Source organism: Nasonia vitripennis, chromosome 5 (assembly GCF_009193385.2).
Source record: "Nasonia vitripennis strain AsymCx chromosome 5, Nvit_psr_1.1, whole genome shotgun sequence".
NCBI classification, from domain to species: domain Eukaryota; kingdom Metazoa; phylum Arthropoda; class Insecta; order Hymenoptera; family Pteromalidae; genus Nasonia; species Nasonia vitripennis.
This window is the reverse complement of record NC_045761.1, coordinates 6,080,443-6,097,840: the sequence shown is the minus strand read 5'-3', so window position 1 is coordinate 6,097,840 and position 17,398 is coordinate 6,080,443. Positions and strand designations below refer to the sequence as shown.

General features: G+C 47.3%; 1 protein-coding gene across 2 annotated transcripts in view; it reads right to left on the bottom strand.

Moving 5' to 3' along the window:
* Positions 1 to 1,982: 1,982 nt before the first annotated feature.
* Positions 1,983 to 17,398, bottom strand: part of LOC100123443 (homeobox protein SIX3) — a 38,412-nt gene continuing 22,996 nt past the window's right edge. Inside the window, exons 2-3 of one of the 2 annotated variants that reach the window (XM_016989498.2) lie at positions 3,737 to 4,168; positions 1,983 to 3,624 (exon numbers count right to left, since the gene is read on the bottom strand). In XM_016989498.2, coding sequence (XP_016844987.1) covers positions 3,231 to 3,624; positions 3,737 to 4,168 — 826 coding nt within the window. In that variant the 3' untranslated portion in view covers positions 1,983 to 3,230. The remainder of the gene's footprint in view (positions 3,625 to 3,736; positions 4,169 to 17,398) is intronic. The other variant, XM_016989499.2, reaches the window with a different exon arrangement.

The window sequence follows — 17,398 nt, the reverse complement described above, 5'->3', positions numbered from 1 at the left end:
AATGATAAAAAGCGTTTTTATTTAAAAAAAAAAGAAGAAATTGTACAAAAATATTAAAAAAAAAACTTATCATTTGTGCGCGCAAAAATTTAACCGCTTCCTTCTCATTTTGCAAAACTGAGTACAACATGGCATTCGCCCTTTCAAGCGCTATAACGGTTCACCATCTCCCTCTCTTTCTTTCCAACGCGCGTCCCTCTATATACATATACTACACAACCTTCCTCCCTACTGCGTTGGCGCATAATCGATTTTCATCGCGATCGATCAGCACGATAGCTTTCTTTCGCGCTGCTCTCAAACACTTTTATAATACGCTTACCACTCCATTAAGTCGATGATCTTATACCGCCAAGTGCATTTTTTCCGAATGCCCGGCGATGTCTGCTATTTTTGCGTTTCTTTGCGTATAGCGTCGTACACAGCCGTTTTTTTGTGTAAATATTTTCGATTCAGTTCAAAGGCCTTTGGTTTTGCATATTATATAATTACGCAGAAGAAACTCAGCTCACAGTAGTACGTTCACATATAATAGAAAATCGCGTCTTTCCCAAGCCGCGTACAAATCAGTCTTTTCCACAGTCCCTGCTTTCAGCTCTAACCTATGAGATCGTTTACAGCTCCATCCGGCCAGCCATTGGTGGATTTTGTCAGCGACACCCGCCCACGCACAACAACTTTGTCGCGCACGCTCTCTGTCTCTCTCCCTCGTGTCTATATAGACGCGACCTTTTCTCCCTCCCCTGTGGCGGCCTCCTTCTCCTCCTCCCTCGCACATAGTCGATACTACGAGTCGCGCCCGCGCGACGACTCTCACTTCCAAGCTCAAAGCGAGGCTATAACACTCGATGTCGTCGTCGTCATCGCCGTTGACGTCGGCTCTGAAAATATGCGACTTCCGCCTTGGGAACGACTCTATTACTACTGTTACGGTTGGCTCTTTCGTGTTCTCTGTGTGCTGAGTTTGAGTGTCGTAATCGCACGGAAATAATTTTTTTTGCTTACTGTTATACGCGCGTGTTGGTTCACGTTTCGTACATGTTCTTTGCAGTTTTTCATGTAATGCATTGCAATTCGTTTGACTTGAATATATCGTTATTGTATATTATTACCATTAGAAAAGAGAAACTAAACTGGGAATAGATTGATTGTTTGTATTAACGATTGCATAATAATACGAGTGCATTTGATTCCGTGATGAATATTTTTTAACGTTTACAAAAGTTCCTATAGTCGTTGCGAGTAATTGATGATCATCGAGGTTACATAAAAGTAACATTTTTAGAAATCTACTTATGTAACTTGACGGATACAATCGTACAGTGTTTAGCTAAGCACCAGACGAATAGATATTTTTTCTTAAATCGAAAAATAAAATAAAATAAAAAATATAAGGATTTATAGAAAACATTTTATACAAATGTCGGATATAAGCGATGCTTATGCATAACAAGGAAAAATGTACAATAACACTGCGACTCATATTTTCAGACAGTGGCTTATTTATTGTCGGTTGGGAAGGACGTGGATGTTTAACAGGATGTGAATAAATAAGTGTCCAAAGCATAATTTTTATAGTAATCTGTTTATATATTTTTCGCGTGGATGTATTTACAGGCGCAAATAATAATATTATTGTAATAATATTAATCATAATAATGCTCATTCTTTCACGTATTTATATATGTATAGGTCTTGCATTATTCATTCCTCATACTCGTATAAGGTACCTATGTATAATATTTATATTTTCATATATTTATATTCATTTATATTTATATATGTTCATATTTATAGGAGCGATTAAACAAGAAATTTTTCCCTAGTGCGATTCTATCTACAAAAGAGAAAGGAAAAAAAGTGCGCGCGATTCGCTGCTTTACTTTACTCTTATATTATATTCAACTTTTTTTTCTCTCCACTCACTCGCATACTCGTTGCTCCCCGCAGTGACAACTCCGAGTCGCCGGAGCAATTCGTTATCGTTTTTTTGTTTCTCATATTTTCAATACTGGCTCGATAATTCGAATTAGCGACTGCTAAGTCTACAATTAGTCTAAGAAGAGGACTTCTCGAGGGCCGTCGGAAGGATTCGATTACGTCAGTATTCGTAAAATCGCTGTAACGCTCTGTGCGCTGAGCAGCACTTTTTTCCCTGCTTTGTTTTTTGACTATCGCCCAAGTGTACTCATTCGTGATGATTCTTTTGTTTCAGCATCGAAAATGAATCGGAAGTGTCTGCAGGTGTGTGTACGTGTATTTGTGTGCGTTGCTCAGTCAATGCTTATGCCGGACCCGGTTTGACGCCATGCGAAACCTGTAAACATTTGCTATACATACTTTATCCTCTCTTTTATTATTATATTATTACTTTTTTTAAATATTGTTTACTATAATCACTCTAACGAAATCTCACTTTTCATTGCATAAGTTCTTTTTTTTTAGTTTTTTTTTTCTCTTTCAAAATCACACTTATGTCCACTATTTTAAAATTGGTGTTAGAGATTTGAATCTGAAACTTTCGCAGTCACGAAACTCTTTCGACATAAAAACGCAGTAACCAATGATAAAAATTCGAAGAAAAAAACGAAGGATTAGACATTCTAAAAATTTCTCGTATACTTGGCCATCTATAAACAATCGATAAAAAAGCGAACTATATAATGCACACTAGAACCACAGTATCGCAAAAGAAACTTCCCGACTTGAAATAGTCATAGCGATTCTTAAATACGTATATAATATTTATATACTTCTTAAGCGAATTAAGACGTTTACGTTTTATTACACGCGGAGAGGTGGTTTCTTCCCGGGCGCGTTGACCCCTCGACCGTACATGCATCGAGAGAGAAAGAAACCTAAATGATCCTAAATCGTTTATACGCGTCGTAAAGACGATACTTTTTGTTTATTTTCACAATAATTATACACAATTAGTCATTGGTTCTTAATATGAAAATAGCAAATCGTCGCTGGTCACATCATCGAACTCTTTCTGTTCCTGTGCAGTGTACAGCATACGTTATACCATGCATACTTCATCCTATCCCGTTTGTACGGATGTTAGTTCGATTTAATATATAACAATACACTTATAGAGCCAAGAGCGGTTCTCAACAACGATACCCCATCGCTGCAATAGCAAAAAGTATCGCGTCCTCTGCATTGTCAGCGGCCGTCGCTCCTCAGAGCAGTTCAACGTAGCACTTGTCGTCGTCGGGTCGCTCGTATCACGCGGGCGAGAACGGCCGGTGGATCTGGGGAGGCTTTGGATTGGGCGGCGGCGAACTCGCCAGCCTGATGATGCCGCCGCCGCTGCCCTGGTGCTGAGTCGTCGGTGGCGGGGGCGGCGGCGCTTGCGTCTGGGTGATGGAGGGCGGACTACCGCGAGACGAGGGCGTATGCGGGCTGGGGACCGCGACGCGCAACGGGCCCGTCACCGACAGGTTCGTCGCCACGAGCGGCGGCGAGTGCGCCTCCGACAGGCTGTCCGAGAGCCGGGACGTGTCTGACAGCCGCGACAGACCCTCTGGTAGCTGGTGTGGCGGCGGCGGGTGCGGGTGGTGCAGCAGAGTTTCGTGCGGGTAGAGTCGTGGTGGTGGCAGGCCTATTGGGTCTGGTAACCTGGAACAGCAAGGATGACGATGGTTCAACTTTCGAATCTTTCGACACGCACGAATAGCGTGTTCAAGAGTTGTTAACGAAAATTAAAAAAATAAGAAAAAAAAGTACATACATATTATGCAGGAAGCCCTTAACGTACCTCGAGCCAAGATCTCCTCGCGGTCCGACGGCTTGGAAGGGACTGGTCTCGGTGAGCCTGAAGATACCGCCGCCGGCCATGCTGGGGTGATTGTGCTGGGGACTGTGGGGCGAGAAACGGAAGCCCGCCGAGGGGAATTTGAAGCTCGGTGCCGGCCCGAAACGGAACGACGACTGGGTCGGATCGAAGCGGAAGTTGAGCGAGGGCGTGGGTATTGGGCCAATCGAGCTTATCGAGACGGGAGACGGTTGATGGTGGTGCGTCGGCGGCGGCGAGGAGCTCGGCGACGGGGGCGACGTGCCGCCCAGCGATATGTCCGAGTCCTCCGAGTCGCTGGCACCGGGTCCGGGACTGCTGAGGTTGCGGCGGACTCCACCGTTGCCGTTGCCCGATTGCTGCTGCTGCCTGGAATCACAGAAGAGAAAATGGGTTTTCAGTTAATAAACGATCATACAATTAACTAAGGAGAGGAAAAAGTTTAGGGGCAAATGTAACGAAGATGAATTACGCTGCGAATAATGCGCGCGCGAATCCTACTTTAATCGGATGACTCGAGTTTCTCGTCTCGCGAAAGGCTCTCATTGTCACCGCGCGCGCGCTTTCACGCACTCGATTTCGAAAAAATCATCGAAACCCGCGCCGATGAAAACGTTAATTCACCTCGTAATGCGGCGGCGGCGGCGGCGACGAGGCGGAGAGAAGCCGATGATTGATGCGCTCGTGCGCGCCGGCGCAGTCTCGTACACTTACGGTTGTTCTCTTCTCTCGCTCCTTAGGTAGGTAGGCGATGGAGAATTCACGGGAGAGTTGGGCTCGCGCATGCGCGACTCTCGCGTCGGAATGTGTGTAGGTATACTATATATACGCGCGGAGTTGTTCACGCCATTACGGCAGATCTCGGCGCTTCGATAAAAGTCGAGGAGTTGGGTAGACACGTTTCGCTCCCCCTTTTGCCCGTGGTTCCCCCTCCTATGTTATACCGATGGGTATATTCTTATACGCGGGAATTACGGAAATTGTATGGCGGCAGAATTACGGCGCGTCAACCCGTGTATATGTACGAACTTTGTAATATTTTCTCGCGCTGCGATATAGTTGGATGCATGATGAGGAGGTGATAGTCGCGCCGACGCGCGAGAAAAGATTTGTGTGCCAACAGTATTAAAATTGACTGAGCTGCAGTCTTAGCATGAGCGGCCCTAACAGCAGGTCGAACGAATTATTTTTGGCGTCGATGACCTTCTATTTATACATTCTAAGCGTCGATTGTGATGAGGGTAAAAGAAAAATGCCTATGCGCCACCTATCTTCGCTAGCCAAAAACTGTAGAGAACCGGTAGGTTGAAGCGGTAGGGGAATAAGACGAGTCCAAAACGTCCTTCGTCAAAAGACCTCGGTATGATTTATCGTATCTTTAAGCAATTCATCTCGATGCAAAATCTCAAAAACTTCAAGTATACAGTCGCGCACTGGAAAAATCGCCTCCAAATTGTTGAAGTACAGCGGGAGCACACTTGACGCGATATAGCGCAAAAGAAACCTGAATTCCTCTCAAATCGACCTTCATCTCATCACCAACTCGGAGGCATGTAACCTTGAACGCAGCACCTCGTCCAAATAGCTATATATAGTAGTAATTTGTCATTACTCCAGGCGCGAAGGAGGCTCGCGACGCGCAGCAAAAAAGTGTTACTCGCAGCAGCAGCTCGCCGAAAACATCAAGAGCGTATCCGCTCGGTGAGTATATACACACAGCGTGCATGCACATACGCGCTATAAGAAGACTCAAAAAAGAGCGAGAGAGACAGCGTTGGCAGCTGTCAATCCATTTTCGCGCCAAAAAGGGCCCGCGATGAAAGACGGTGCGGCGGCGGCGGCGTAATTTGAGCAAACGCTGCTCTTTCTTCCCCGTAGGCTGCTCCCGTGCAACGCACTATGCGGCGGTAATCGAAGCTGCTGCTGCTGCTCCTTCGCGAAATATCCGACGCGTTTTAATTATGCCACCGGCGCTCCTTTGTCTCCTCCGCGTTTCTTTCTCTCGCCCGCGCTCTCTCTCCGGAATTCCATTGTCGGGTCTATATTATATAGCACCTCTTCTCGTCAAGATGCTTTTTATATGCGCTCGAACGATTATAGGCGGCGAGAAAGAGTAGGTGTATTATACACCCCGTACCCACGGGCTTTTCATTTCGCGGCTATTAACACCTAATTAGGCCGCAGCCTTTTTTCGGCACAGTATACGTATATACAGTCGCACAATGGGCGCGGTGTGTCTTTGCGGCGGGGATCTTAGAATCTTGATGTGTTTGCGCGCGCGCGCGCATTTTTATTTTTCTCGCTGGATTAAATACTTATCTCCCTCGTTCCGCCTATATACATATTGTAATGCTTTCGCGCGCGCTACCGTACATCGTATCGTTCAGCTGCTCCTTTTGTTGGCGTAATTAAAACGAAATTTACTCAGGTGCGCTGGAGGACGAGCCGCGGCTTGCTTTGCATCCTATACACTTTGCCGAATGACGAGTCAGTTTTAAAAAAGTAGTTACGAGTATACGCGCGCGGCGTATAAGCCGTCGATAGAGGCGGCGTGGTATATGGCTTTTTTATTCATCCGCGCTGCACCGGTGCAATTAATAGCGCGCAAAAAAATGCGCGATGCAAAGCGGTATTCTATAGCCTATATGGCCGCGCGATACGACTCTTAATGACGACGGCCTATGCTGTGCGTTGTATGAAGGTACTGTATATGTTTCATGAACAAACACATTAAGTATTTTCTTAATGCCTTTCGGAGATTGGAGTGTAGCGGAAAAAGCTGATGGTTTATTAATATTCAAATTAAAAAGTCATCTCTACTTATTCATTCCTGTATGCTTGTGTATTGATTAAAACACTCGAATTCGGTTCATTTATGCACATATAGTCGTTCTCAACTTCAAACAGACGCCAGAACGCATGTGCCATAAATCAAGATAGCGAAATCACGCAGGGCACACGAGCTAGAATGTCCAAGTATACATAGAGAACAACAATGCACGATGGAGCCAACTCGCATCGGACGCGTCGCGCAATCTATATAACATACTCGCGCGTCTGTCGTCGGGCAGCTATATCACTTTAACCGAATCTACGCGCCGTGTCACGGGACACCGCGTGCGCGTTCGCCCTTTGGACGCGGGCGCATATATATATATATATATATATATATATATATATATATATATATATATATATATATATATGGTATAGGTAGGTACATATACGTATATAAATTTTTCACGTGCCCGTAGAGCCATATACGCGGCATCGGCGGCTCATGATGCCATGCTAAATACCCCGACGACTCACAATGGCACAATGCAACAGAGAGCCACACATGCACGCGCGCGTATCGCTCGAAAATCTGAGCCTCGTGACAAAAGGTAACCGGACACCGGAGAACGAGAAAGAGACCCGGAGCAGCGGCGCAGCGGCAGCATGTGAATGTGATTTCGTGAGCCCAGTCCTCCCTTTCTCTCATTTCGTTCTCTCTTTCTTTTTTTAACGAAAAAGCCGAGGATGTGTGCGTGTGTGCGCGCATAGAGCTCGTTTTTAATAGCTGCTAATAGAGACGTTAAAACGATACCGGTACGACTCGATGCTCAGTTCTCTGTACGGCTCTCCCGTTTCAATTCGATCGTCCCCGGCTTTTTGTTTGAGTTTTTCGCTTTTTGTACGAGACAATCTGGTGCGCTGCTGTCTCTCCTTTGGGCTGATGCCTCTTTTTCGTCGAGCGGTTTTCGAGTCGCGCGCATCCTCGACTTTGTGCGTATCATCCTGTGTGCGTGTGTATGTGTGTGTAGGGAGCAAAAAGTGGATGCTCCGTTTCTTTGGACCTACGGTTTGATGATCCTGAACAAATGCGGTCGGAGGTTCGTAGAAGCTCCTTTATAATTGAGACGACAGTAATACGAGGATCGCACGATGTATCTCTTATACCGATGTGTCTCTCAAACATCGTTATTAATTTTACATCGACACGCTGCAATGACACACTACAACTCGACGGTGTGAAAATTCCTCCGGCGTGCCTGTATAAAGGCGTTAGATATCGACCGGATCGGCACAACACCGCGCGATTGACGAGGGTCATTCGATGCGTTTCGACTTGCAAAAACACGAACATACGCGGTGCATTAGCGCAAGGGAAGACTAAAACAAAGAGGATCCAGCGCCTGCGGCTCGCAAGAGGGCTTGCATTAAAAAAAAGAGTGAGAGAGAAAGACCGGTGCACCGACAGGTAGCCCATGATTTGCAACATTTTACCCTGCCCCTTGCACGCCGGGGACTCTCTCACTCCTCCTCTTCTCGTCTTTGTTACTCGTGTTCATCGCTTCTCTCATATATGCGCGTATCTGCTTTTTTTTCTTTCGTTGCGAGTCGTCGGTGCAATATGCGGAGAGAGGACGTATACACGTATACGTATATGCGGGACGGTTGACAGGCAATCGTCCTCGATTTCGCAGTTTATCGAATTTGTGTGTAACTCAAGATTTGCAGCTATATAGTAAAACGTCGACTTTCGGAGATTTTATTTTCTTCTTCTTCCTTCTCCTCTCGGCTGTAGAGTCGCTCGGTCCCGCGTCTAATATGTCCTACCGTCGAAGACACGCAGCCTCTCTGTGAGAAGAAAGCGGGCAAATGTTTGCCCAAGAACAAAAGCCGAGTGTCGGCTGACGCCGCCTTGCCGCCGCGCGCACACGGCTCCTTGTTTTCGGATCTCTGAATTTTGATACGTTACACGAGGGATTTTCGGTCGAGCCCACAGAAGAGATAATAACGCGGAAAAGTGTACTGACCAATACTCGCCTCTAAGCCGGAAGTTGCGGACCACGTGTGCGTGTTTTCGCCGGTCTTCGCTTTTCTTTTGAGAAATTTTCGATCGTGTAAACGATTTGTGGATATCGTACTTTTATTGGTTGACAGCGCATAATTATCGAGGATATTTCCTAATGAGTTTTTGATCAAAGCCAGGACTGCATTATTCGACTGGTCAAACAATCTCTAAGCATCTTGACGAAGGGCAAACATTGTCCTACAAGCGCATAGAAGTCTCGAGTGTTTGTACTGAAGAAGCACATCAGGAGAGGAGCAAGCAGCAGCAGCAGCAGCAGCAGCAGCAGCAGTAGTAGTAGACGGAGACTCTCGGACCTCCGTGGGAAGGAACCCAAAAATCCAATCCTTTTCCCTCCATCAGCGCAGAAACCGTTTCGACATGTGAGAAAACACCAGAGTGAAATTAATAGACTCTTCTCCTTGCAAGGCCTTGCTCAAGGTCCGTAATGTTGATCGAGGACTTGACTAACGGTATATACAGTGCGTGTCCTTTTTAACTACGTTTTGAAATTTCGAGAGAAAGAACCACCTCACTACAATATACATCAAGCTCGTTACATATGCGTGCGCGCGGGAACAACGATGAGCAGAGCTGCCGTGCGTGCTATATATCCGCGATTCGGTGGGAAAAACGTATCTCTCTATTGTTCCTTTGCGCGCGCAACTACGCAAAAAAGCAGCGTTTGTCGCCAAAAAGGCATTGTTGCAAAACAGCAAGAAACTCAGCAGCAGCCACTGTGGATAAATTAAATCCTTGCCCGTTGTTCAGCGGAGCGCTTTTCGCTTTGCGCAAAGACAACGGCGCGCGCTCTACTATACGTATACGTACACACAGGGACGGCGAGAGCTAATCCCGTTGTAGTCTCAAATTGCCACGCGGTCCGGAAAATTGCCAGTTCTCTGTCTCTTTCCTTCCTTCGTCGTCCTGCGCGTCTATAGTATATACTGATGCGATTTTAGCGTCGCGCTCTCTTTGGAGGAAAGGGGGCAAACCGACGAGAACAGCCAGCGGAAGCATGTTGTTCTTAGCAGTCGAGCGAAATAAACGTCGTACTCTCTCTCTCTCTCTCTCCCTCTCTCTCTCTCTCTCCCTCTCTCTCTCTCTCTCCCTCTCTCTCTCTCTCTCTCTCTCTCTCTCTCTCTCTCTCTCTCTCGGGATAATGAAATTTCGGGAGCGAACGACGATCTCCGGACTAATGACACGAAAACTCGATGAGCATACAGTATGCGGTTGCGGGACGTGCGCGTGTCGTCTTCACGACTCATTGCGCGCGCGATGTGTGCGTTTAATGTGCGCTAAACACTGGGCTGCGAGCGGCTCATTTGCTCCGTTTTTTGTTTTCACTTCAATGGTCGAACGTATTCAGAAAAGAGCATTCGAAAATTTCTCATACTCTCTCGAACGGCGGATATGTGTCTAACGCCGTATATCAGGCCTTGGCGCACATCCGTCGAGAGTACCATCGTCTCAGGCCAAGCGCACCAGCACAGCATTGGAAATCGCTTGGTAAATAATTAATATGTAATCAGACTCCGGTTCCGCGCGCTTACATACATGGGAGAAGTAGTAGTCGCCCTCGACAAAGGGCGCCAGCAGCAGAAGCAGCACTGACTGAAGAAGTTATATAGAAGGGTGTTTGCCAGCAAACAGTGCTCGAGAGGCTCTTAACGAGTCCCGTTCGCTGCTTTATGCGTGGGCCGTAGGTATATACTTTCCACAGCGAGGAACTTGCACTTGGACTTGGGGAGAGCGACGGCGTTCGCGCAGACTGAGAAAAAAAGTCACGTTGACGTTACTGCTGCGTGACGCCGATCTAATTTTGAAGATGGACGCGCGAGTTGTCAGCGCGATGTTTATTCTGGAGTGTAGAGGCTCTATTTTTGAACTAACGAACTTTGCGTTATTCGTGTGTGTGTGTGTGTGTGTGTGTGTGTATACTATTGGAAACAGCGAAAAATACATCATCCGTCACAGTAGTGGAGAGAGTAATCAGCGTGAAAAACAAAAGGCTGCCTCGTTCAATAAGCTTCAAAGAATGTCGTATCGACGTACGAATAAACGTTTTCGTTTCGCGTTCACGGACTGAACAGGATGATAGCTGCGCAGTGTGCCGCAATCCGCAAAGCAATTATCGAAGATGAAGGAGAATTTCAATGGCATTGCGATTGAGGCACGCGCCTAAGGGCTCGAGAGGGCTCTTGAATCGATCCCGCGCGGGTTTCTGCGCCGCACAGTGCTCGCGCACTTCGGCGCAAATTAAGTTTCACTCCCGAAATACAAGATTTCTCTTCCCGATCTCTTTCTCATCCGCAGCAGCAGCAGCAATATCGGACACGTCTTCGTCTGACGTTTAGAGTTTCCAGCTTGACGGTAAAGACAATATTGATCCTCTTTCGCGCCGGCTGTGTTGTCGTAACAGGTTGATGATGATCGTTTGTATTATTTATAAACACGAAATTTCACTCGCGGTGTACAGACGCAAAAACGATCTGCGAATCGCTCGAGAACAGAAGCCAACGCGGAAGGAGACACGCTGATGATCGCACTTTCGCTCGGTCAATTAACCATTTCAAAGAGGGAGTGGGAGAGAGAGAGAGAAAAAACGTGTCAACCAGATCCAGCGCGACAGCCTGTGAAGTCACAGTGAGAGAGAAAGAGGAGGATGAGCCAAAAGTCGACGGCTGTGAAAGAGGCACCGGCTATCGGGGGCCATCAGGCTTGTATATCGGTTTTCAAAGAGCCAGGAGTTTGCGCTCGATCCCGCTGTCTCTTTGTTTATCAGAATACCTGAATTTTTTCCTCCAAAAAAACCCCACGTTTCACTCAATCCAAGTTTCCACTTTAATAACGAGTAAAAAGCAGAGGCAGATTTCCGAAACGGAACCTCACGCGGCGGCTGGGTTATTAGTTAGGCGAGCGCGCAAAAAGGAGAGTACGGCAGCATCCGGCGGCGTATAGGATTTCAGAAATGTGCGAGAGAGCTGCTGCGCGAGATCAGATTGGTCGGGCTCTATAAGCCGACCCAAATTACCCCGTAAGCCTTTTAGTCGACAGCGTGCACATCGTGCACAGCGCGCCGCGCCGTATATAGTAAACTCTTGCGCCGCCACGTCGCCCGCTGGAATACGTTATTATTTCGGCGCGCTGTGTGTATATACCTATACGCGAGAGACTCTTGTTCTCTTTCGCGCGCGCAAGAACGCACCCCACGGGGCTTTGCGAGGATTCTAAAGAGACTTTCCTTCATCATCAGTTCCTGGTGTGTGTGTATATTCTTCACAGGCAGACGTTTCGAGCTTAATGCTTGACGCGTGTAGTTTAGAGAGCGACGATGTGATGTACGATTTGAATTGTTTCATTTTTAATGGGGAGATGTGTATATTTTTAACGAAAAGAAGGATTCGCATAGATGTGGGAAGGGAAAAGTAATTTCGAGACGCTCAGAGACGACGACGTATCATCAGAAGAGCCGGAGGGCTTTAAGCGTAGATGCGCCGAAAAAGAGACTATATATACACACGCAGCAGTCTTAACGCGATTTCAAGCGATTACCGCATCGGGTGATACGCATGGTATACGCGCGTATATAGCCCTCGTAGCCGCACCCCCTGATTGGCTTACATTGTCGATGCTTAAATGCTTCATGCACCAGTGACCGAGACACTGGTCTCCGCGCGCGCGATAGGGGTAAGGTTTCCTGCCCTCGAGCCATATACATATACTGCATACATCCTGGTATATATATATATATACTGCTCGATCGAATTTATACTGCCACAGGGAGCTGACTTTGATTTCGCGTGTATATAGCAGAGATGTATAGATGTATGACGCGACATATGTATATCTATGGCGTTTACGCATCCGTGGATAACGCGCGGGTGATTTGACGGTTCACTGAGATGTTACATTTTAATGGCCGGGGTGGATCGCGACTGACTTTCTCTCGCGACGATTGATGACGAGTATCAGTTCGCTCGTACGATGATGATGCGAACACGCACGAATCGGGAGAGAGAGCTCGCTCCCATTATCGCCGATGCAGACGTCGCATCTGCATGATACAAGAGTTACATAATGGAAAATATAAGCGCCGACGAGATGTATACGATATATTCGCTAATAAGAAGGCTCCAGCCGTCGTCCCCCGTTGCCTTGGATTATACACGCTCGCGTCCACCTGCCCACCTGTGTGTAAGATCATCGCAAGAGAGGAGGATGTGAGAAAAGTATACGTGCGGCCACGAGATCCAGTGTACAGTGTTGCGTTACACACTCCGCACTGGAGGCTACGTTTATCCCTACTCGGACGCGTAAATCTGATGGCTGACGGTCTATCCCGCATCTATATACCTGTACTGTACACACAGACCGCGGGTGTGTCGCTAATGAGACCGCAAACGAGGTTCGCATTACTCGCGGTTTTCCCTTGCTTTTCCTTCGCCGGCGCTTCGTTAGATGCTTGCTTACGCGCTATAGTCCTTTTTTCACGCGGACCGTGAAGAATTGCACGAGGAAAATCCGTAAGTATATAGCTACAACGCCGCGTGCACGTGCTGATTCTCGCTACATAGCCGGGGCGCAGGAATTCGTCATCATTTATATACCCGCGCGTACGGCCCCCAGTGCAATCAGGATTAAGCTGTGCGAGCAGTGCAGCGTTTCTTTGTCGTTGCGACAGACGCGTACATTGATGCGCGCGGCTGCTTTGGATTTTTTGATTTTCGTATCTGGTATATACCTACTCACACGATGTAACAGAGTCATTACAAAACGATTGCGGAATTCCATCTGCGCCGACGACGATTCAAAGCTCTCTCTCTCTCTCTCTCTCTCTCTCTCTCTCTCTCTCTCTCTCTCTCTCTCTCTCTCTCTCTCTCTCTCTCTCTCTCTACTGTGCTATTCGTTTTTTTCCTGCTTTTTCAGACGCAGCCAATGCAATTTCCCTTTCGAAATCACTATTACGCGATTAGCCTAAACAGATTTCGGCGCGTATCCTCCCCTTGTTGGAAACCGATTCCCATGATACCAAACGCCTGTCGCGCGGTATTCTCTGCGTGCATATGTATAACAGTGCAAGCTTGCATCGACAGATCAAAGCGCTACGCGATGCCCGCAAGGCAAATGAGAAATAAAATCGTCCTCGCTCGCATACGCTGGATATGCCTACTATATAGAGAAGAAGATCCATAGATATGTAGAGCGCGAGCTGAGCTACGCTATTAGCCGTATCGACTTGCAAGCTTATAGTCATACTGTGTGCATTTGTGCGCGTATACGTGGGACTTTATACGCGGCGGCGTGTAATTACGCGATCGAGTCGCGCGCGGTGAGCGGCTCACGATAAATCAGAATCCCCGGAAAATAAAAGGCATGTGCTGAAGAGCGGAGGCTGTGAGAACGCGATGAAGAAAGGATGTATGCGCTGTGAGGAGGCGAGTGCGGGCAAACGATAGGTAGTCTATCTATCTATCACGTCTTAGAAGCGGAGATTTTTTTTTTCGTTTCAAATATCAAGTCGCGATTTACAAATCAGCGTACGAACAAAAATCAGGACCATGTAGAAAAAAGTCGAATTTTTTTCGGCAGCGACGAGAGGGATAATAATTCATCATCATATGGTTTATAGGCGTACACACACGCGCGCGGTACCGGTAGCCTCTCGTTTTCCACTACCGAGGTATATAGCTCGCCAAGAGAGAGAGAGAGAGAGAGAGAGAGAGAGAGAGAGAGAGAGAGAGAGAGAGAGAGAGAGAGAGAGAGAGAGAGAGAGAGAGAGAGAGAGAGAAGATACAGCGAGGCGCGGATATCGCGCGTGTAAATGCCTGTGTCGCAAGATTTACTACGTCTGATTAAGCAATTAAGCCGTGCGCCGAGGCTCTTTGCGGCGTTTTTGCACACGGGAGCTGAGCGGCGCGGCCGGCATCGTTCCTCGTTATAGACTCGAGCATCGGCTCCGATATGCCGGCCTGTCAGCTGTGCGCTCTTTCTCTTCGCGCTCCTTTATCTCCTGCGTGCAGTCGTGGTTGCTCGTTTTTTTTTGTTCCTCTCTCTCGTCTTATCCGCGTTTAATATCCTTGCGTGTCATCTCGCCTTTTTTCTCTCTCCCTATACTACCTTGAAGAAGAAGAAGGTTTTGCCAGGACTTTATGGGCCTTTATCTTATCGCGACACGCCTGCGGTGGACGATGTTTGTATAAAATGTCCTTTTACAGCTCGTGCGTCCGCTGGGGCCTGATTTGTTTATGGGCTTCTTAACGATGATTCGTTATGCGTGACTTGGATTTTTCTTTGCGGGATACACGCGTAAAGTGCGCTTGTTAGTTAGTCGCTCAAGCCTACTACGTTTATGATGAGAGTAATATGTGTGACGATTTTATATACTTGTCGTGAGATTCTTCGTCCTTCGCGTGTATACGTTCAAAATTTCAATATACGTTCAATTCAAAATCAACGACGACAACTATGAATCTTTGCAGACTTTTTTTCAACTCATTCGACCAATTCCTTTCGAAAACAGTTACGAAAACCCGTCCATAGGCTTATCGCACTAATTGCTGCAGCTCAGAACTCGAACTACCCCAAGTTTCACAACTCGTATAGACGCTCCGCAAGACCGAAATTCCCGGTTGTTAGTTTAACGATTGCGTCGAGCAGGAGCCAGAGAGAGAGAAAGAGAGAGAGAGAGAGAGAGAGAGAGAGAGAGAGAGAGAGAGAGGGAGAGACAGAGAGAGAGAGAGAGAGGTAAGTACGTTAATTATCCGAGCTAATAACGAGACGTGCCCGCGTCGCGTATACACCGCAGACTCCCCGTTTTTGTCTGACTCCCTGCGATCTTCAGCTTTCTCTTGACGACGCGTTATGTGCTGTGTATATAGCGGATTAATCATTGATCAAGTCTTTGAAATTTTCACTTCTTGGTTGTATAGTGATTTCATAAAATAAAGAATTCGCCTTATTTTTCCTTTCTTTATGACTGCGAAGAATAAAAGTGTCGCTGAAACGGAAGAATTCGGAGGGAATCGCCCTCTCATTTCCCCAGGCGGATCGAGTTATCGCGTGGCATAAGAAAAATTAATAGAATGAATAAACAAGCGGCGGCGACGTCGCCGCCGGGAACAATCCGAGACTCAAATTTGCACCGGATGCAAATTAGCTAAACGAATTCTTTATCTTAATTCTCTCGGGCTGCTCCTTGATTTTTCCAAACATTGCCGCCATGACGTTCATCAGTTACTGATTTTATCGCACAAGAATGTCAGAGAGGAGCAATTCATTCGATATATTTTCACGAAGTTTTTGGTGCCTATCACCGGTCAACACTGAAGAAAAGCTCTCGAGTGTCATTTTCCAAGGGTAGCATTGAAAAATTAAACGAATCTCGGGGAGCTCGCCCTCGGGCCGAGAGTCTGTCCGCCGCTACGTACTCCATGAAAACGACTCAATCGCACTCCTGCTCGAAGAAGGTGGCGTGGCTCGTGTAAACCAATTTCAGGCAATTTCGCGCCAAGAATAGCCTCTTCAGCGGCGAATTGACCTTCCGCCGACGAGGGCTTTTCCAATTTTAAAGGCGACGCAAGAGAGAGAAAATAGTCCTCGGCCCCCGCTGCTCCAAGCATTATATATACAAATATATCTGCAAGGAATTAGATTGAGTCAGATTACCTCGTTCGCGGACTGTCGTCGATGACACTACTCTGCGAGTCGAGTTTAATATGCGAGCGGGCTGATGCACATGGCGGCATGTTCACGTTGTACATCGTACGCGCAGAATCACATTCTCATCTGAAAAACTCACGCTCATGCGTCCGGGGCGAGATTAACGAATCCCGAGTCCCCCGAGGCTCGGCGTCTACTCGCATCATCTTGGGGGTGAGGCTCCGCGCAGCCGTCGGCGAGCCGGGATATTAGCGCAGGAGCGCCTCCCTTTTCAATGTTCCGAGTTCTTGGAGTGTCAAATTCAATAACGGCCGCGCCGCATCGTTATCGCTTTCAGAGAGCCCGTCCGGATCTCCCAATTCCCAGCGCATTAGAACTTTGTTAAAATGCGCAATCTTCCAGCTGGCGTGCGCCTTTGTCTCACCCGTGTCGTGTGTTTTCGTATATTGTTCAGTATCAAAGATTATACAGTAGGCATGTAGAAAAAAATACTTGATCATATTCGTGACAGCGACGAGTCAGGAGGTCCATAGGAGGTCGATAGCTCAAGTGGTTTCTAGTTTCAGGCAGCGACCCAATTAAAAGCAATAATCGCGACTCGCTGGGCGGTCGTCGATCGCGATTTGACCTCTCGCACCCTCCGCGATCTTGCCCGGAGTATATTAACGAGTCAATTCGCGGCTCCAGAAATAGCGCGCTAATTAGCGCGCCACGTGTCGAACCCATACCCTTTCCGCGTGCGCGAGACTAAATAAGTACACTCGAATAAGATCGAATAAAATTACAGACGTTGCTACACACTCGGAGTCACGCCCACCCACTGCACTCGTTACGCAAGCCACGCTACACGTGCGCTGTATAGAGCAGCTAACGTATGTGTGAATATACCTGGTATGGAGCGGTAGCTGCACTGTACGGGAATTCCGTTACCGAGGCAACTACTGCGCGGCGCCTCTCTCTCTCTCTCTCTCTCTCTCTCTCTCTTCGCGTACAGCTATATATGTATACAGTGTGTATACTCTCGGGATCGGATCAATCTGCATATACGCGCATTGGCGCCGGCGGAACTCTATAGATTATGTTTGTTTTTCGCTCGGATG